The 21121-nt window shown below is 34.8% G+C and overlaps 4 protein-coding genes and 1 pseudogene across 6 annotated transcripts in view; 4 read left to right on the plus strand and 1 right to left on the minus strand.

The window, feature by feature from the left end:
• Window positions 1-21121, plus strand: part of LOC137719638 (receptor-like protein EIX1) — a 49848-nt gene that overhangs the window by 28464 nt on the left and 263 nt on the right. Inside the window, exon 2 of one of the 2 annotated variants that reach the window (XM_088697839.1) lies at window positions 20814-21062. The exons of the other annotated variant lie outside the window; for it this stretch is intronic. The gene's annotated coding sequence lies outside the window, so the exon portion shown is untranslated. Of the gene's footprint in view, window positions 1-20813; window positions 21063-21121 lie in introns of those variants that run through there. 2 annotated transcript variants of the gene reach the window in all.
• Window positions 1-21121, minus strand: part of LOC137719532 (serine/threonine-protein kinase BSK7-like) — a 51991-nt pseudogene that overhangs the window by 23304 nt on the left and 7566 nt on the right. The window lies entirely within an intron of this gene.
• LOC148699171 (uncharacterized) lies at window positions 914-8755 on the plus strand. Its single transcript, XM_088697886.1, has 5 exons — window positions 914-975; window positions 1089-1152; window positions 1387-1426; window positions 7846-7947; window positions 8278-8755. The coding sequence occupies exons 1-5, from the start codon at window positions 929-931 to the stop codon at window positions 8460-8462; spliced, it is 438 nt and encodes a 145-aa protein (XP_088554012.1). The 5' UTR covers window positions 914-928; the 3' UTR covers window positions 8463-8755.
• LOC137742921 (uncharacterized) lies at window positions 3645-7067 on the plus strand. The gene is made up of 4 exons (XM_088686073.1): window positions 3645-4044; window positions 4733-6459; window positions 6541-6659; window positions 6744-7067. The coding sequence occupies exons 2-4, from the start codon at window positions 4746-4748 to the stop codon at window positions 7065-7067; spliced, it is 2157 nt and encodes a 718-aa protein (XP_088542199.1). The 5' UTR covers window positions 3645-4044; window positions 4733-4745.
• LOC137720860 (receptor-like protein EIX1) lies at window positions 17593-21062 on the plus strand. Its single transcript, XM_088697844.1, has 2 exons — window positions 17593-20681; window positions 20814-21062. The coding sequence occupies exon 1, from the start codon at window positions 17763-17765 to the stop codon at window positions 20673-20675; it is 2913 nt and encodes a 970-aa protein (XP_088553970.1). The 5' UTR covers window positions 17593-17762; the 3' UTR covers window positions 20676-20681; window positions 20814-21062.

Consider the following 21121-nt stretch of genomic DNA (forward strand, 5'->3'; position numbering starts at 1 on the left):
CTTATGATTATGTATGTTGCAAATTGCAGATGTGAAGCTTCTGATGGAACTTTGCAAACAGATGATGGCGGAAACAGTTTCGGCAATAAGAAGTAAGAATGCGCCAGGTGAAAAGCCCCAAGATACAAGGGCTTTTGGAAAACCATAGAAAAGAAGTTCCCATCAGGTGTAGCCAGCGAGAATCAGCGGGCTGAAGATGGTCAGACTCAAGGGACAAATATTGTTGGTGGGTCTGCTTTTGGCGGGAATTTCATTACATTTGTAGGTGAAGAACCAGTTTACCATGGAATAACAAAGGAGTCATTTCGAGCTAATGGCAGCAAAGAAATAGTTCTGTAATCCTACCGTTATCATAGATTCTGATTTCATTAGAATGGTTATTCACCTTGATTCTTGAAATGGGATCAGTGGATGTTGTAATATTAGAATGAATGAATGATTTGATCAACTGAAATTTATGCAGCAATTTTATTACAGAAAGACAAGTTGTTTGAGTAGTATATTCGCTGGAGATTATACATATACTTAACCCGGTTCCCCCGGGCACTGTTTTTCACTGTTCTTGAACAGTTAAAGGACGGTAATACCCTCGGGTTTTCAGCTCTCATTTTCTGCTTTCCTCAACTGGGTTTTGCTTCGTCGTCGTTGTGCGCTCTGATTTCTCTCAATTTCTTCCTTCTTGTTTCGCGAAATTATCTCCGGCGAGACACGATCTTTGAATTTTTGCAATCATTGTTGGCTGCGATCCGTACGTTGGATCGATTTCGTCTTTTTCACCATTTTGTTTCAAGCCTCTCTTTTGAGAGAATTGTTACGTATTAAGGTTAGTGATTTCTAAATTTTTGAGTTTTGCTTTGCAGTTTGATTTCATTTTTGGTTGTCTTGCCCAGATGTTAGAAGCTTTTAATTTTTTTGGGTTCAATTTTAAATGGGTTGTTGCTTTCGGAGTTTTCTTTTGATGACAGAGATTAATCCGTGAGTTTCTCTCTTCTTTTTTCTTCTTTTTTTTTTTTTTTTTTTTTTTTTTTTTTTTGGTGCCGTCGGGTTTTGCATGTGGGTGTATAATCAGGTTTTCTTTTGAATTTCAGAAGATTCAGTTTTTTATTTTTTTGGAACTTTTGTCTGCAGCTTTGGAAGACATTTATGCTTAAGGTGAGAAACTTTGGTTGCTCGCTTTTGGGTTTTGTTGTAGAATTAAGTTTTTTTTAATTTTTCAATTTTTATTTTAAAAAAAAAAAAAAAGTTACATTCGTGGGAATTCATTTGTTCTTCTTTTTCTCTGCATCTGGAAAATGCCACCTGATGTGAGTTTATAATTAAATATGAATATCAAATGGGTTTTCTGTGCAAATTTTCTTTTTCTGATTTTTGGGTCTTTGTTTTCAGGCTTTAGCGCCGTCGTTTTCCGAAGCCCTCTGTACTCAAGGTAAGCAATTTAAACTTTTGGTGGACTTAGATTTTTGTTTTAAGTTTTATTATATTGGAGTTAAATTTGGTTGCACCTTGGAGTTGGTTTTGTTGAAGTTTCTAATGAAATTGAATTTGGTTCTTTTTTGGGGTTGATTTTGTTTATGTTTTTGTTTAGTTTTATTTATGCTTTTAACTTAAGGAGTAAATAGGTCCTCATTACAACACTAATGTACCACTTAGATACATATATATATATATATATATATATATATATATATATATATATATATATATATAAATGAAAGGTCAGACTGATACATTTTGGAGAAGTGTATCAGACGTGTACCTCCGATCTGGAGGAGTTTCTCCATTGAAGTGTTTTAAGATATGCTCAAAGTATTTGACGTATCTCTGGGAAAATCATAGAAAAAATTGTTAATCACAATATGTAGATAGATAAGGAACACCAAGCTTAAACGGGAAATCCAAAAATTTAACTGACTCGCAATCTGACTTGGGAGAACCAGAGTTTTTCCATCCATACACCTTATATGGTTATAGTAATTCATGGCCTCCTGAGCCATAGGGAAGAACTGCAGATACATGGAAAAACAAACAAGAAAAAGTTATAGTCATAAGTGCAAGAAATATAAAGCCAAAAGAAGCACCAACATTTCCACCATACAACCCCAGGTCTTAAGGTGCTGATTATTGATCTTACTTTAAGAAATAAGAGAAGACTACAAATCATTACTCCTGTCCTTGCCATACCAGCTTTACAATGAACCACCACAACATTTTCGACGCCCTCCTGTAACCATGAATGAGCACTTCGACAAAAGGATTCTATGAGCTCGATTGGGGGGCAATTATGATCATCAAATGGGAAACTTGCAACCTTGAAACATTCAGAGAAGCCAAATATAGAAGAAGCTCTTATTCAACATGACTGAAAAACAGAATTACAGCAACGAAAAGTTAAACGTTTTAATCTATTTGACTATACTTTCAACTTTCTTCTTTCTCAATATATTAACACATACAAGATGGCCCTCATTATGTCATCACATCATTCACATAAATGTCTTATGATTTCATCAACGGCCATTTTGTTATTTAATCAAAGATGTTAAAGTGAAGAACTTTAATAGCTCCATCAATGATATAGAATTCTTTTATTATTATTATTTTTTTGCATATAAAAATGTTCCAAGCACTTCACCTAGCAACAATATCATGCCTTATTTTTCAATTTACTTATAAGGTTTCACATTTTTGTAAATATCAAGAACAAAAACCTGGGACAGCCTCACAATTTGGTGCACTGACTAGGTAATTGACAGTTGGGTATGGGTATGGGTAGTTAAAAACTATGAGACATGAAATTATTGTCAAATGCAAGGACAGAAGGTCATGTATTTGCAAAGTTGAAGCGGCCCAAGGACCGAGTTGGTATGTTTGAGTAGATTACCTGATCTCCTAAGTTGGGTTTAGGTTTAATGCTCAGTAGTTGTTGTGCTTCTGCTGCTTTTTAGTTGTCGAGGATATGCAGGGAGAGCAAGTAAAAAGATTGTATTCACTGTGTTAACGCATTATTGAACAAGAGACCCAAAGGGAAGGACATATTCAATCTCAAGGTCTGTCAGCTTTCACTGCTTAATTTTATTATTATTAATTTTGTTTGCTCTTTCAAATTTGAATGCATGAGTTTTTAAATTTTATTGCGATTAGTTTACCTGAGATGGGTTTTGGGTAATCATATGTTATTTTCTGATTTGGTTACAGGATGCGAATCATTGCTTCTTTAGAAAAGATTAAGGAAGGTGAGCAATTTCAGAAGAAAATGCGATTATCATTTTCCAGAGATCACGGCATGCCCCTTCCGTTATTTTTTGGTGGTTGTAAAATTATGACCTGACATGGAAGTGGGTTTTGACAAGATTTTTTTTTTTTTTTTAATTTTGCATCTGCAGTGTCATGTTAAGCATTATTGTTTACGTATAAATGCGAGTGTGTTTTACATTTATTTAATGCGTTTAATTTTAACCTCTACATTTTCAATGTTCACTAATGCCTTTAATTATCCTCTGTTTTACATCTCAATGACGACACAAAAGCTCCATAGAAAAGGTATCAGCTTTTGACTCAAATTTCGACGGTGCCCTATCATCTCTCCCAAAATCAAAGCAACCCCAAGCAATTCCGGAATCATTTTTCTGTGTCCCAAACAATGTTTTAAAGAACTCGCCTCGGGGCGCGCCTAGGGCGCCCTTGAGGCTGGGCGGAGAGGCAAACGCCTCAGTTTTGATGGAGTAGGCGAAATGCTTCGCCGGAGACGCCGAGGTGGCGGAGGCGCGCCTCAAGGCGTCTGGACGCCTTGTCAGACCATCCAAACCCAAAACGACGTCGTTTGGGTAAGGATTTTCAGTCTTCTACCATACCTTCGAATTCGATCCCATTTTTCCTGCCTCTGCCTTTTGCCTTCTGGCTTGTTGCGTCTTCTTCTCCCGCGCGCCAAAAGCCCAGAGGCTCAGAACACCGGTCCAGTCGCCACGCCGTCACGCCGCCATCACCCCGCCGCCGTCACCTCAGCACCATCAGCCCAGCCCCAGCGCCGTCAGCAAGATCCCAAAGGTTAGGGTTTCTGAAATTAGGGATTTAGTTTTCTAGGGAAGGTTTTGCATTTTCTGGGGAAGGATTTCGTTTTCTAAGGAAGGATTTAGTTTTCTGGTTCTAGGGAAGGTTTTGCATTTTCTGGGGAAGGATGATTTCTGCGAGAGAGAGACAGAGTGAGACAGAGAGAAAAACGCAGAGTAGAAATAGAAAACAGGGGAATAAGGCTATAGCCCACGGTTTTATTTGGATGTTTTGCAATTAAACCATAACCTGTTTTGCAATTATGCAATTATAGTATCATAATTTATACCATAAACTGTTGTGCAATTATACCATAAATTTAAAGCTCCCATAAACTGTTGCTGCCATAAATTTAATGCTCCCATAAATTAAACCATAAACTGTTGCTGCCATAAATTGTTGCCGTAAATTTTACCATAAATTTTACCATAAATTATACCATATAGACTGGATGTTTTGCAATTAAACCATAACCTGTCTTGCTAATCAGATAATCAGATAAATTGGCACTAAAGGGGTATATAAATTAATTAATAAATTGTTAGAAATTGTTAGAAATTGGCACTAAAGGGTTATATAAATTAATTAATAAATTGTTAGAAATTAGCACTAAAGGGGTATATAAATTAATTAATAAATTGTTGGTTCATTAATTGTATGCATGCATCTATTGTTTATTGTTAAGGGTATTGAAGAATATGGCTTCTTCTTCTAAGAAAGATTTTGCTTGGCAATGGACAAAAGATTTGGATCCTGTCACTAAGCACTTCTATTGTGTTTTTTGTAACCACAAATGCACGGGTTCAATTTCTAGATTCAAACATCACTTGGGTGGTGTAAGTTCGGGAGGAATGATAAGTTGTAAAAAAGTCCCACCCAATGTGAAGGAAGAATGTTTTGCTAATGTTATGGGAACTAAAGAAAAGAGGAAAGCTAGTCATGAGTTGTGTCGTGGTGGTGAAGAAGAAAGTGCAAGTGTCGATATGGGCACAACAAGGACAACATATGTAAGTAGTGGGAGTGGGAGTGGGAGTGCCACACATTCACAACAAATCGGTTCTTTTCTACCACCTAGGTCAAGGGGACCACTTGATAGGTATGTTACATTGGAAGCTCGTCAAACCACGTTGAATACACCTTTCAAAAAAGAGGAAAGAAGACAAGCATCCCGAGCATTGGCCCGATGGTTCTACACTAGTGCCATTCCATTCAATGCGGCAAACAATGAATATTATGTTAATGCAATGAAATTGGTGTCCAATTTTGGTCCCGGCTTTGATGCTCCTACAAGCCATGAATATAGAACTTGGATGCTCAAAGAAGAAGTTGATGATGTACAAAGTATGATGAAAGAACATCAAAAGGCTTGGAAGAGATATGGATGCACTATTATGTCGGATGGATGGTCGGATGGCAAAAGTAGATGTTTAATCAACTTTCTTGTCAATAGTCCTCAAGGTACTTGGTTCTTGAAATCAGTTGATGCATCGGCCTCTATTAAGAATGGAGATTTGTTGTATGGCTATTTGGATGACGTTATTCAAGAAATTGGGGAGGAGAATGTGGTTCAAGTTATATCTAACAATGCTTCGAACTACAAGAATGCCGGGGCAAAACTTATGGAGAGGAAAGAGAAGGTGTGGTGGACTCCATGTGCGGCTCATTGCATTGATTTGATGCTAGAAGATATTTCTAAGATGCAATGGTTTGATGACACACTCAAACGTGCTAGGTGTATTTCAAAGTATCTATATGGGCATCAATGGGTACTAGCTTTGATGAGAAAGTACACTAACAATTCGGAAATTCTTCGTCCGGCGGTCACTAGGTTTTCTTTCCTTACACTACAAAGCTTACAAAAGCAAAAGGAAAATCTTGTTGCTTTGTTTACCTCTCAAGAATGGTCGGAAAGTACCTATGCAAAATCCCGTGAAGCAAAGTTGGCTAAGCATCATGTGTTATATGATCGTGAGTTTTGGGGTCGAGTTTCCTTTTGCATTAAGGGCGTTCTTCCTCTTGTTTGTGTTTTGAGAGAGGTTGATTCAGAGGAGAGACCCCCCATGGGTTTTATATATGAGTTGATGGATGCCGCAAAAGAGAAAATTGCAAGCAATCTTAACAAAGTGGAGAAAAAATATATGCCTATTTGGAGAAAGATAGATCGTAGATGGGACGATCAACTTCATCAACCACTACATGTGGCGGGCTATTACTTAAACCCACAATTTCGATATGAGGATAATTTCTCAGATACTGATGAAGTGCGAAATGGGTTGTTTGCTTGCATGGATAGGATGCTTGGGAAAGGGAAAGAACGTGAAGAGGCCGATGTTCAATTGGATTTATTTACTAATAAGCGTGGTCCATTTGCGGATTCTATGGCTATGCAAACTAGGAAAAAGCGAACACCAAGTAAGATTTAATTAGTTAATTGTTAATATCTTTTTATCATTAACCTTTAAATTACTTACCTTATTAATATTGTTTTTTTAGCGGCTTGGTGGGAGCGCTTTGGGCATAAAACACCCGAGTTAACGAAATTTGTTATCCGAGTTCTAAGCCTTACTTGTAGTGCATCGGGATGTGAGAGGAATTGGAGCACATTTTCAATGGTAAGTAAATATATTATTAGTATCTTAAGTGTCATTTTTGCTTAAAATGTTTAGACTCGAATAATAGAATTGATTTATTTGTAGATTCATACAAAACGAAGGAATAGGCTTGAACACAAAAGGCTTAATGTTTTAGCCTATGTCAAGTACAATTTGGCTTTACAACAAAGAAGTAAGAAAAGGATGGAGAAGTATGATCCTATTGTTGTGGAAGAAATTGCCTCCGATGATGAATGGATAACAGAGATAGAAGATCCCGTTCTTCCCGAAGATCCTACATGGCTTGAGGATGAGTTATTGTATAATGTTGAGGCCGTAAGGAATGTGCCAACCCCGGTTTATGAAGGTGGCTCATACATTCAAGAGCCTAGAGTCTTCTCCTCCTCCTCCTCCTCCTCCTCCTCGTGAGCCTACTCCTCCTCCTTGTGAGCCTACTCCTCCTCCTCGTGAGCCTACTCCTCCTCCTTCTCCTCGTGAGCCTACTCAACCTCAGGGTCCTATTACATACAAAAGAAAACGGGGTAATGAAGAATCCACAAGTAGAACTAGAAGAAATGTGGAATATGATTCGGAAGATTCTTTTAATGAAATGATGAGATACCCGACAAGTTCATCTAGAGTTGGCAATGAAGAGGATGATGTTGCCTTTTATTTAGATGAAGAGGATTTAGATGAATGATTTATATCTTTGTTTGTATTTTGATTTATATGAAGATGATTTGGATGAATGATTGTTTTCTTTGTTTGTATTACCTTTTGAATGATGAATTTGGGTGATATTACCTTTGAATGATGAATTTAAATGATATTATCTTTTGAATGACTATGGATTTGAATGAAAAATTGAGAATGGATGTTTATTTTACATAGTATTATTTTTTATACAATTATATGTATAATATATAAAACATATATATATAAAAAAAAATTAAATCCTATAAGGCTTCGCCTCACGCCTCACGCCTCACGCCTAGGCTAGGCTTCGCCTCGGACGCCTCGCCCACGCCTCACGCTTTTAATACATTGGTCCCAAAATACAGTATGTAATATCTTCATCTCAAATTTATTCATCTCACAAACGTTGATATCAAGTTCATAGTTTTTCATTGTTCGAAATTCCACACTACTCAATATTTAATAACACTTTTATTTTCCTCCATTTACCTTGTTATTTGTGATGTTGCAGCAAAGGAAATATCAGACGCGACTCTTACTCCAAAGGCTCCAACCAGAAATGTATCAGATTCCCCAATCATTTCTGAAACCATATATATGGCTGCAAAACAGATATGTATACCCTTTCATTGTTCTATACTTTTTGAATTATTCACGACCTATTAAACATGATCTCTTTATCCCATTCGCTTTAAACTCAAATAGTTCACTAGATTTCTTTATCATAGTATCTTTCGACCATCTTTTGTATGTAAGTAGGACAATTTCGTAAATCTTTTGTATGTAAATATTATGTACATATGCATCAAGCATTCTCTTTTGTATGTAAATAGGATTATCTACTAAATCTTTTGCACGTAAAATAGTATGTACATACAGATCAAGTATTTTTATATGTACATAGTGCTATACACAAAATTTCATACAGTTTTCAATCCTGCAGCATCGCGCGGACCTCTCTTACTAGTATGGTACTATTATCTGGACATGGGACTAGGACATCAACTTAAAACAGTTGCAGTGTGTCAAGTGTGCATGCAGGCCCAAATGCAAACCCAGACCAAGGTAAGCCATCTTCCCAAACCCAGGCCCCTCCCAAATTCCTTGTTTCGATTCGAAGGAGGATGAGAAACCGGCCAGTCCAGCGGCAGAATTGATGACAAAAAGCAGGGTCAACCAACGGGATTGGGGATTGTGGGTTAGGGTTCTTTTTGGGGGTTGGGTGAGAGAGATTTTCAGAGAAAGGTGCAAATGATGACTAAGTTGGAGAAAATAACTCATTTATATACGAGGGCAATTAAGTCATTTCAACATGTAAGAAAAATCATATTTCTGTCCTATTGTTTGTTGTGCATGGCGTGCGCATATTCGGTTTGTCCTATTTCAATCCTAAGATTAAGAAAATTGGTCATTTTTAACAATTTTTCAAATTTTTAAGCTTACTTATGTGATATTAAGTATGGCCATTGTAGTAACTAGTAAGGTTTTAATAGTTTAAAATTATCAAACTAACTTACTTATGTGCCTGGCATTTTAAACACTAAGAGGAAGAGCGTTTATAACAAATATTGGATTAACCGTTAAGGTTTTAGTAGTTTAAAATTATCAAACTACTAGTAAGGTTTTAGTAGTTTAAAATCCAATTCCCACCACCGCCGCATATTTTTCACATTTTCACACTTCTAAATGAATTATTATGAGTTTTTAATGTGCTTTGGCATTTTAAATTCCTTTGTATTTTTAAAGTGCCTTGAAAAATTTTAAGCTTACTTATGTGATATTAAGTATGGCTATTGTAGTAACTAGTAAGGTTTTAGTAGTTTAAAATTATCAAACTAACTTTTTATTTTAATGGGTTGAAACAAGTCATCCACATGTAAACCCGTTAACGACCTCATTAACAGGTAATCCAATAACGACCCGATTAGTTATTTTATTGATTCGAAATCCGTTGTTTTTTATCGTGCTAACTGATTGTGTAATAAATTGCTAGGTCTAAAAAGGGCTAAGGCAAACAACATTTAAAACGAATAAATAAACCTTTTTCTTTTTTTTTTTTTGTACAGAAAAAGAATAATAAATTTTGAATATATAGATTTTATAGGAAACTTCATTTTAATCCTTAAAAAATATGAGTTTTAGACTATAGCCTTGTGTAAGATTAAAATCCAATTTTAGTCCTTAGTACATTTAATCATCTCATTTATTAGTTATATTTTGATGTTTTATTTATCTTTTTATCCCTATTTTAATGTATTAATTACATTTAAATTTAATTTTCATTTCATTCATCATAATATATTTTAACGTCTACATTTACGCAACTAATTTTTTTTATGATATATATTCTGATAAACTCCGAAGCCAGTGAGCTCCCAACAGGCCTCGTGCTAGGTAGGAATGGAAATATACATATAAGGATCACTCCCCTAGGCGATGTGGGATCTTACAATCCACCCCCCTTAGGGGCCTGACGTCTTCGTCGGCACACCACGACCAAGGATAAGCTATGATACCAAATTGTCACATCCCGGTCTCGACTCTACCGTAGCACGATATTGTCCGCTTTGGGCCTCGACCACGCCCTCACGGTTTTGTTTCTGGGAAGTCACACGAGAACTTCTCAATGGGTCACCCATTATGAGATTGCTTTTGCACGAACTTGCTTAACTTCGAAGTTCCAATGAACTCCAAAGCCAGTGAGCTCCCAGGCCTCATACTAGGTAGAGATGAGAATATATATAAGGCTTACAGGATCCACTCCTCTGGGCGATGTGGGATGTTACAATTAATACATTTGAATATTTTGGTATATCCATCGATACAAACATATAGGTACATTAATTCAATATAATGTATTTTGGTACGTACATTTTGGTATACACATTTGAGTATTGACTTTCTAGTACATTAATTCAATATACTATATTTTAGTACATACGTTTCGGTACGTACATTTTGGTACATACATTTCAGTATTGACATTTCGGTACATTAATTCAAAATAATCAATTTTATATATTTCGGCACAGTCATTTCTGTACACTTATGTATTTATACATTTTTTTTTGTATCACAAATTTCTTTTAATATTTTCTCATTTATGTTCTTTTGTAATTAAAGAACTAAATATGTGCATATTAATAAAATTAAAATTTAATGTGGAGAGATTAAATAAAAATACACATTAAATAACAAAAATTGAATATAAATTTTGATAAAAGTACACTTCAAGGGATTAAATTGAATGTGTAATCTAGCATTATTTTTTTTTTAAAATTTTAATCTTTTATAAGGACTAATGTTCAAAAATCCCTAGATTTCATCCAACTTTACGCTTATATTACGTCAACAAATCTAGTGTGTTCCGACCTATTCCAAGGACCAATTACCAAGTCAAGTCAATAGTATACATCTGAGCTATTTAATAATTCCAAGGACCATTCATAAAAAAAAAATAATAAGAAAGAAGAAAGAAGAAACAAGTACAAAAGTTCAAAAAGAAAATACAACAACAAAATGCCGTTAAAAATATAATAATTCCAAGGACTAAAATTTTAAATTACCAAGTAAAGTCAATAGTATACATCAAAACTAATTAATAATTCCAAGGACAAATACTTTAAAATACAAAGTCATTACATTCCCACTTGAACTGTGGATACTTTAATTCCTGTATAAAGATTTGGCTATGTTTTGGTTACTTAATGTATTGCCTCTGATTGTTACTTGTAGGCTAACCATTCTTTGTAGCGTGTTTGGCTGTCTTCTTTAAAAGTTAATTACGCGTGCTTCTTTATTTTTATCTTCAACATCTTATGAGACAGCGACAACTTCACTTCATTGGAGGAGCTTCTGCGGGACATTATATGTACAAGTTTTACAACTAAATCTCCTTGGCAAGTGATTTGTTAGTGTTAATTGTTTGTAAGAAGTTTATTGCTACATTAACTTTATCAAAACATTTCGGCAGTATATGTTTTGAATCATGATAATTACTAAAGAAATTCAATTAATTTTGGAACTGCATATGATTGTTTTGTTCGTCGTAAATTTTAGTTCAAGGGATTAGTTGCACTCCTGTGCAAAATCTTGTCAAATTTACTAAATGGTTAACTTTTTATTTTTTATTTTTATCCAAGTAGTAATTTATATCATGCCTAACAACGATGCGACGACGTTTAACAAATTAATTATTATTTATTTCATCAGAAATAATACATCAACAATCATATATGCTTTCTATACACAAATTACAAAAAATTTCATGAAAAATAATTTAAGATATATAGAGGTTGTGAAGGGTGAAGGGGAAGTGAGGAGAATTTAAAAGAAAAATAATATAAGACCAGAAGTGGGGCCTTGGCTTTTTGTGTAAGTGAGGATGAGAGAGAAAGGGATGGATGAGAGAGACAGAGAGAAATTGATGAGGCAAGGATGAACAGAGGGGATGGGTGAAACAAAAGGGGGTGAAGAGGAAGAGAGAGAGAGAGTTGTTATTACTTTTATTATATTTTTTGTCAATATTTTTATTATATTTTTGGTCTTAATTATTGAATAAATTATTAGACTGCTTTTAGTAAAGATTCAAAGTTTTGAAATTCTTTTTATTATCGTTTGAAGGCTGAGTTATGACCTTTGTACTGTTATTTGTAAGAAACTTTTTTTTAAAACTGTTATATGTAAGAATAATTTTTTTTATTGTTATTTGTAAGACTTGGTACTTCTTCAATGAAATGTTTTCTTTGACATTATTCTTGTCTCAATGTCGACACTCACCATATTTTGAAGAAAAACAAAATACAGCATTCTATACAGAAAGGCTATCTAGGATCGCATCTCCAGAAGATTTTCTCATGAAAATAGAATTTTGTCACTTAGTACTATAATCTAGTTATATTTCTCTTCACTTATAAAAGAGATCTCTCACTTAAAATAGAGTTTTGCCATTTAGTATTACGGCGTTATTGTACATGACAATTGAAGACCAAGCGGCTAATTATCCCCAATCATGTACAACTGTGATCGAGATTAGCAAGGGGCCTCTTAAGTTGTGCATCATTTTTGAATAATTATCTCTTTTTTAGTTTTGAGCCTGGCCTCTTTGTGGCCCTGTTTAATTGTGTCTTGCACTTACTTGAAGCAGATGAAATATTAGGATGAAAATCACACACATACGAAAGGGCCAAGGCAAACAACATTTAAAACGAATAAAACTGTGAAAACAAATATAGTGTGTTTTGAACTTATAATTTCAAGGAGCCAACACGGGTTGGTTCAGTTGATAAGATTTCTGACTTGTGTATCGCCCCACCAAGGTTTGAGTCTCATTGCGAGCTGTTTCTAACTCGAGATTGTAGGTATGTCCTGACGTTGGTGGTGAGAGTAACCAATCTCTCCTAAATTTTTTACGATCGAATAATTCCAAGGATCAAGACTTTAAATTACTAATTCAAGTCAATACATTCTCACTTGAATTGTGGCAAGTTTATCCTGGATAAAGATGTGGCTTTGTTTTAGTTGAAGAAAATTGAGATTCCACCATAAAACCAATTGTCAATATGAGGAGTAGCTAACCTCTTGTAAGCCCTTGCAAGGTTTCTCCTTTCACCAATGTGTCACTCTTGCAAGGTTTCTCCTTTATAAATTGGAGGAAGAGAACCCAAATTTAGGGAAGCTCTCAGTGTTAATAATAAAAAAAAAATCTTATTTTCTTTTAACTTTATATAAAATGTTGAGTTGGAAATTTGAGAAATGTATAGATAAAGGTGGAAGCACAATAATCAAAATTTGAAGTGTTTTAATTAAATATTGAAATCCCACAAATATTTAATTAATAAAATATAAAATTTGAGCACTCGAAATTTTTTTTTTTGGTGAATATATATCGTTGTAAGAAAAATAAAAAATATAGAAACAATATCCCGCTGAAAAGATAAGTCAGTCTTGTGAAAAATAACGCAACAGTATTAACACTTATGCACTCCAATCTCAAGCATTGATTCTTCTGGTTCCAAATTTCCACAAGTAACCTCCCCGATTCAACAAAATTCCTATTTGCATTGAAAAAATTTCCAGAAGTAATCTCCACAATTCAACGAAATTCTTATTTGCATTGAAAGAAAAAAAAAAGAGTGAAAATTTTGAAATATCACATGAACTTATACATATTTTTTTAATTTGTCATTTGAACTAAAATTTTAAGCAACTATGATAACCCATTGTGAGGCTTAGCCCAATACCCACCTACATAGATAATATCGTTTGTTAAAAAGAAATACAAATCACAAATGATGTGACCGTAATAGGAACAAATTTCTGGGTTTTTGTTGTTCATTAAAGACACATGTTCCATTTCCAGTTTGTGATTAGGGATGGGCAAAATACCAAAGGGTATGGGTAATCGCGGTTACCCATCTATTTAAAGTTCACGGTTATAGTTATGGGTAACTGTTTAAACAAACTAACGGTTATGGGTATAACCGTATAACCGTGAAATTTAAATGGACGGTTATGGGTATTACCTGCGGTTATAACAGGTATCCATTTAACTGTTTATTTGAATATATGTAAAATTAAAAAAAAAAAAAAAATTAAAAACCCTTAATTGTTCAATCTCAGTGTTTTGTGAGAGAAAATAAGTGTTTATCACAATAGGTGCTTCTTTTGGCCCGCATGTTCCATTTTCAAAAGTGCTCAAGAGTGCAGAGGGAGCAAGTAGTAGAGTGTGGAAGCAAGGAACCAGTTCAGCCCCAGCTTTCCAAAATTACAATAAATGTTACTTTTTTTTAATTTTTAAGTTGTTAAAAAAAATATGTAGACGGTTGAAAAAAAAGGGTAAATGGGTAAGAAATGGATAAACGGGTTAAAAAATGGTTAAATGGATATACGGTTACGGTTAACGGGTATACGATTATTGTTAAATGGGTACGCAGTTATGAGTATGGTTAACCGTTTATAAACGGTTATGGGTATGGGTATAACCGTTTAGGCAATTACCTAACGGGTAAACGGTTATATAGATATGAGCATAAATGGTTATGGGTAAATAACCACAGTTACCCGCCCACCATAACCGTTGACCATCCCTATTTGTGATAGCCTTATTACATGTGAAAAGACTCTGTGACAACACCACCATTCAAAATTTTGACACACTTGTCGGGGTGGATTCAAAAATCGAAAACCGAAAAAAAACGAACCAAATGAAACCGAACCCACTCCTACCCACTTGCACTGTTGAACAAAAAAACTCGACATATTGACTTTTCAAAACTAGACTTAACAGGGGCAAAGGCAATGCACTCTTGGTTAATTGTTTTTCTGCCTCTTGATCTTGATTGTAATTGTCTTTAAGATGGGGGAATTATTGTGCTTTGGGCATTTTACTATTAATCATCATCCTACATGTGAATTTTTACACTGGGATGCTAACATGACGATGAGGTGCACAGAGGACGAAATTGCAAGCCAATTATTACTAAGGGCACTTGAAATTGAAAATCGAAACTGAAACACAAATCAAATTAGACTGTACTGAACGGTTTGGTTTTGCAGTTTTGAAACTGAACCACAGTGTAGGTAATAGTTTGGTTTTGGTTTTGGCTTTTGAAAACTACACCGAAACCGAAACCGAAACTGCACCTCAAATTAAATATTATGTTTAGGTTGTTTGTTAGAGTCCATACATTTAGTATGGCCTCAACCATACTAGAATGTCATCCCTTTCCACATGTCAAATTATCCCTTAATCCTCATCAATCTCTCTCTCTCTCTCTCTCTCTCTCTAAACTCATTTGAGAATTCTTGTTGTGATAAAATGCAAATGAATCTCTGATCAAATAATAAGCCACAACGCTCCATTTGGGTGCTTTTTCCTGCTCACAAAGCCTATTATTTGTGCAATTAGCTAGTAGGCTAAGCTAGTTGATTATATATCATTCTCACACACCATTTCTTGCTGTGATCAAATGTACATGAGAGAGTGGGGAGAGCAGTAAAGAAAAGAATTCTATTGTGGATTGGTTAATTATATGTATTGTGTGGAAAATGAGGAGTCTTATGCGTAGATAGGTGTAAATTTAGCAATATGCATGCATCTCTTTGTAAAGTCTTCCTCATTAATTTGGTTGTCTTCTTCAAAACTTAATTACGCGTGCTTGTTTATTTTTATCTTAACTGGAGGAGCTTTCGTGAGCCATTATCTATACAAGTTTTCAAGTATTGGGTTGTCATATAAAGAACTTTACTACTAAATCTCCTTGGCAGATGATTTGTTAGTGTTAATTATTTGTAAGAAGTTCGATGCTACATTTACTTTATCAAGACCTTTCTGCAGTATATGTTTTGAATCATGATATTTACTAAAGAAATTCAGTTAATTCTGAACTGCATATGATTGTTTTGTTCGTAGTAGATTTTAGTTCAAATGATTGGTTGCACTCCTATGCAAAATCCTATCAAATTTACTAAGGATTAACTTTTTATTTTTTTATTTTAATCCAAGTAGTAATTTATGGAAAGGGATCCTTCCACCAATTCCGAGGATTCGGACTATTGAAATTTGATTCAATAATGAGATTTATTTTAAAAATTATAATAACTTTAACCGTTTGATCAAATTTATTTCATCAGAAATAATACATCGACAATCGTTTATGCTTTCTGTACAAAAATTACAAAAAAATAATTAAGATATATAGAGGTTGTCGAGATGGGTGATAAAGGAAGTGAGGGGAGAATTTAAGAGAAAAATAATATAAAAAGATAAGATGTGGGGCCTTGGCTTTTTGTGTAAGAGAGAGGTGAGAGAAAGGGATGGATGAGAGAGACCGTGAGAAATAGATGAGGCACGGGTGAACAGAGGGGATGGGTGAAAAAGAAAAGAGGGGGTGAAGACTGAAGAGGAAAGGGAGAGAGAGAGAAGAAAGAGAAGAAAACTAATTTGTGTTTTTGTTAATATTTTTATAATATTTTTGGTCTTAATTATTGAATAAAATTATTAAATTACTTAGGAAAACTAATAAAAAAAAACTTAAAAACTTTGAGTTTTAACGATAAGGACAAAATAAAGTGTGAAGCGAATAGTACCAGGTTTGACTTTTTAGTGTCAAAATATGGTTTTTTGTTAAAGTGAACAGTACTGCGGGCTTTTCATTAAAACTTCCAAATTACTTTTAGTTAAGATTCAAAATTTTGAAACTCTTTTATTGCTACTACAACGACTAACCTTATATGACCATCACTATTATCACCACCACAATCGTCACTACTATAGCTGCCACCACTGCTACCTTTACACCCCAACCACCACACCCTATTATTGTCACAACCATCAAACTAGGTAGAGATGAGAATATATATAAGGCTTACAGGATTCACTCCCCTGGGCGATGTAGGATGGTACAATTAATACATTTGAATATTTTGGTATATCCATCGATACAAACATATAGGTACATTAATTCAATATAATGTATTTTGGTACGTACATTTTGGTATACACATTTGAGTATTGACTTTCTGGTACATTAATTCAATGTACTATATTTTAGTACATATGTTTCGGTACGTACATTTTGGTACATACATTTCAGTATTGACATTTCGGTACATTAATTCAAAATAATCAATTTTATATATTTCAGCACAGTCATTTCTGTACACTTATGTATTTATACATTTTTTTGTATCACAAATTTCTTTTAATATTTTCTCATTTATGTTCTTTTGTAATTAAAGAACTAAATATGTGCATATTAATAAAATTAAAATTTAATGTGGAGAGATTAAATAAAAATACACATTAAATAACAAAAATTGAATATAAATTTTGATAAAAGTACACTTCAAGGGATTAAATTGAATATGTAATCTAGCATTATGTTTTTTTTTTATTTTAATTTTAATCTTTTACAAGGACTAATGTTCAAAAATCCCTAGATTTCATCCAACTTTACGCTTATATTACGTCAACAAATCTAGTGTGTTCCGACCTATTCCAAGGACCAATTACCAATTACCAAGTCAAGTCAATAGTATACATCTGAGCTAATTAATAATTCCAAGGACCATTCATAAAAAATAAAAAATAAGAAATAAGAAAGAAGAAACAAGTACCAAAAGTTCAGAAAGAAAATACAACAACAAAATGCCGTTAAAAATATAATAATTCCAAGGACTAAAATTTTAAATTACCAAGTAAAGTCAATAGTATACATCAAAACTAATTAATAATTCCAAGGACAAAGAGAGAATAAAAAGATAGGAGTTGAGAAGAATAAACCTTTCTGATTAAAAACAAAAGAGAGAATAAAAACCCATTAAAAACAAAACTACATTTGCAGCTTTCCTTTTGCTCCAAAATCAAAATCCTAAAGAAACTCTTTCGTGCTTCAATTGTCTCTTGCTTTATTTAGTTGAATTAAGATGGAGGGTGACAGAATCAGAATCAGGTGCTTGAACAAACTCTCTCGTGCTTTAATTGTGGTGTTCACTTTACTGCAATGTGCTGTCAACCCTTCCCTTTCCCTTGGATTCAAAAATATTTCTTCAGAAGGAGTGGTGAGGTGCTTTGAGAGGGAACGAGAAGCACTCCTTGCTTTCAAACACGGCCTCGTGGATCACTACCATCTCCTCTCTTCGTGGGGAAGAGAAGAACACAAGCAAGATTGTTGCAAATGGGTCGGCGTGCACTGCAGCAACCGAACCAACCATGTTACTCAACTTCATCTTGGGTGGTATTCTTTGAATGAAACTTACTCACATCAACAGAAAGGAGACGCGCAGTACATCAATTATTTTTTGCAAGGTAAGATGATGAGTCCCAAACTACTTGAGTTGCAGCATTTGAAATATTTGGACCTTTCTTACATTAACTTCAATGGGACCCGACTTCCATATTTCATTGGTTCTCTTTCCAATTTAAGACACCTCGATCTCTTTTATGCTTCTTTTGGTGGTCGATTTCCAAGTCAAGTTGGAAACCTTACCCACTTGCAATATCTTGATCTCAGTGGGAATGGCTTTAACAGTGTGGAAAATCTGAATTCATGGCTCCCTCGTCTTTCTTCTTTAACATATTTGGATCTGAGTCACACCAATCTCAGTAATGTTCATGACTGGCTGGAAACAGTTAGCAAGCTCCCTAAACTTACAAACTTAACGTTATGGAGGTGTGGTCTTCCTTCTCCTGTAATCCATTCCAGTACTCTTTTTAACATAAATTCTTCAAAATCTCTTGCTCATGTTGCCCTCTCAGACAACCAATGCACTTCTCCTTCAATATATTTATGGTTGTCTAACTGCAATGCCAGCCTTGTCTATCTTGACCTCCGTAACAGCAGTTTAACTGGTTTAATTCCCAGTGTCCTTGAAAACTTGACCTCTCTTGTCGATCTAGATCTCTCTTATAACAAAATTGACGCGGTGAATCCGCATTCTTTTTCCAGCTTATGCAGTTTGCAAGAACTGTACCTAGCCAATGCTAGTCTGAGTGGACAGTTTTCCAAGTTTGTTCAAATGTTGTCTACGTGTGTTCAAAACTCATTAGAGACTCTGTACCTCTATAACAATCATCTTTCTGGATCAATTCCTGATCTCACAAACTTTTCATCGTTGAAAGAATTATATCTCTCTGGAAATCAATTGAGTGGAACAATACCTGAAAGCATTGGGCACCTGTCTAATCTAGAGTATATGGAATTGAGTATGAATGCTCTGGAAGGTGTGGTTTCGGAAAGCCACTTCTCGAATCTCTCTAGATTAACATATTTGGATTTGTCCTTCAACTTGCTAGTTTTAAACTTCAGTTCTAATTGGGTTCCTCCATTTAAACTGAGGTATATATATTTGGGGTCTTGCAAAATGGGTCCGTATTTTCCAAAATGGTTTCAAACTCAGAATGAGTATTCATACCTTGATATTTCTGATGCTGGAATTGTGGATATCCTTCCAAGCTGGTTTTGGGGTACGACTCGTGATGTGACATTTATCAGTCTTTCCGATAACCAAATTGGAGAAATGTTTGCAAATTCGACAATGAATTTTACGTATTACCCTGAAATACATTTGAGTTCGAAACAAATCGAAGGTCCAATTCCCTCAACTCTATCGCATGCGTCATATTTGGATCTCTCTAATAATAACATTTCAGGGTCAATTTCTATCTTGTGTGAAGCATACAGGAGTTTAACGTTTCTTAATCTCTTAAGCAACAATCTCTCCGGAGAACTTCCAGAATGCTTGACACATTTTGACCATCTAGTCATGCTTGATTTGAGCTACAATGCTTTTTCGGGGAAAATTCCATCCACAGTAGGCTCACTATATCAAATGGAAACATTGAAATTAAGAAGCAACAGATTTATTGGAGAGTTACCTTCATCCTTCAAGAATTGCACCAGCTTAAAAGTTATTGATGTTGGATACAATGAATTATCAGGATCCATACCAAAATGGTTAGGGGTTAGCCTTCAGAAACTGGTTGTCCTGATGCTTTCCTCTAATAACTTCAACGGAAGCATGCCATCTGAACTATGCCGTCTAACAAACATTCAGAACTTGGATGTGTCTGCGAATAACATCTCTGGAACAATACCAAAATGCCTCAGCAATTTCACTGTTTTGGCACAGAAGGGAAACTCATCTCCGACCATTCAACATTCGTACCAAAGAGAGGATACTTCATATATGGTTGGTTATATGGATGATGCAACATTCATATGGAAAGGGAGAATGCACTCGTACAAAAAAACTTTGGGACTTGTGAAGAGAATTGATTTCTCGAGAAATAGGTTAACGGGGCAGATACCAATTGAAATCACGTATCTTGTTGGGTTAATTTCTTTAAATCTATCAAGAAACGGATTGACAGGTGAGTTACCTGCAAAGATTGGAAAGTTGCAAGAATTGGAGATCCTTGATTTGTCAAGAAACCAGATGGATGGTAGAATTCCAACAAGCCTTGCTCGGATAGATCGTCTTAGTGTCTTGGACTTGTCATACAACAATTTTATTGGCAAAATTCCAACAGGCACTCAGCTCCAAAGTTTTGATCCCTCTAATTATGCTGGAAATCCTCAACTGTGCGGACCTCCACTTCAAAATATGTGTGATGATCAACAGGTAACCGTGATCTCAAGCAATGAAGAAGAAAAGGATGAGTTGATAACATGGGGATTTTACGTCAGCATGGCGCTTGGTTTTATTGTTGGATTTTGGGGAGTTTGTGGCAGTCTGATTTTCATCAAGCAATGGAGATACTCGTTCATCAGGTTCTTGAATGTCTTGGATGATTGGCTTTATGTGAGGGTGATTTCGATCAAGCGGCACTTCAATTAAGTAATGGTACGTAAATGTGATTTTACTTTTCTTTCTTAAATTAGCGATATGCATACATCTATTTGTAAAGTTTTTCTGATTGATTTGGCTTTCTTCTTCATAACTTAATTACGTGTGCTTGTGTATTTTTATTTTCAGCGTCTTCTGAGATAGCACAAAAGGGCTCACTTCACTAGAAGAGCTTCATGGGCCTTATCTGTTTTAAGTTTTCAAGTATTCAGTTGTCACAATAAAGAACTTTACTACTAAATCTCTTTGGCAGATGTTTTGTTAATGTTAGTTGTTTGTAAGATGTTTATGTTTATGTTTACTTTATCAAGACCATTCTGCAGATTATGTTTAGAATCATGATATTTACCAAAGAAAGTGAGTTAATTATGGACTGCATATGATTGTTTTGTTCGTTGTAAATTTTAGTTCGAAGGGTTAACTTTTTATTTTTTATT

The sequence above is a fragment of the Pyrus communis genome, chromosome 1 (genome assembly GCF_041283825.1).
Source record: "Pyrus communis isolate YQ-2024b chromosome 1, ASM4128382v1, whole genome shotgun sequence".
NCBI lineage: Eukaryota > Viridiplantae > Streptophyta > Magnoliopsida > Rosales > Rosaceae > Pyrus > Pyrus communis.

What these genes read in the sequence shown, in the direction of transcription:
- LOC137720860 (XM_088697844.1), top strand. Translation starts at nt 17,763, where the DNA reads ATGGAGGGTGACAGAATCAGAATCAGGTGCTTGAACAAACTCTCTCGT.
- LOC137742921 (XM_088686073.1), top strand. Translation starts at nt 4,746, where the DNA reads ATGGCTTCTTCTTCTAAGAAAGATTTTGCTTGGCAATGGACAAAAGAT. An exon ending in TAGGAAAAAGCGAACACCAA is followed by an intron (nt 6,460 to 6,540) that starts GTAAGATTTAAT and finishes TTGTTTTTTTAG; the next exon opens with CGGCTTGGTGGGAGCGCTTT. An exon ending in ATTGGAGCACATTTTCAATG is followed by an intron (nt 6,660 to 6,743) that starts GTAAGTAAATAT and finishes ATTTATTTGTAG; the next exon opens with ATTCATACAAAACGAAGGAA.
- LOC148699171 (XM_088697886.1), top strand. Translation starts at nt 929, where the DNA reads ATGGGTTGTTGCTTTCGGAGTTTTCTTTTGATGACAGAGATTAATCC. An exon ending in GGAAGACATTTATGCTTAAG is followed by an intron (nt 1,153 to 1,386) that starts GTGAGAAACTTT and finishes CTTTGTTTTCAG; the next exon opens with GCTTTAGCGCCGTCGTTTTC. An exon ending in CGAAGCCCTCTGTACTCAAG is followed by an intron (nt 1,427 to 7,845) that starts GTAAGCAATTTA and finishes GTGATGTTGCAG; the next exon opens with CAAAGGAAATATCAGACGCG.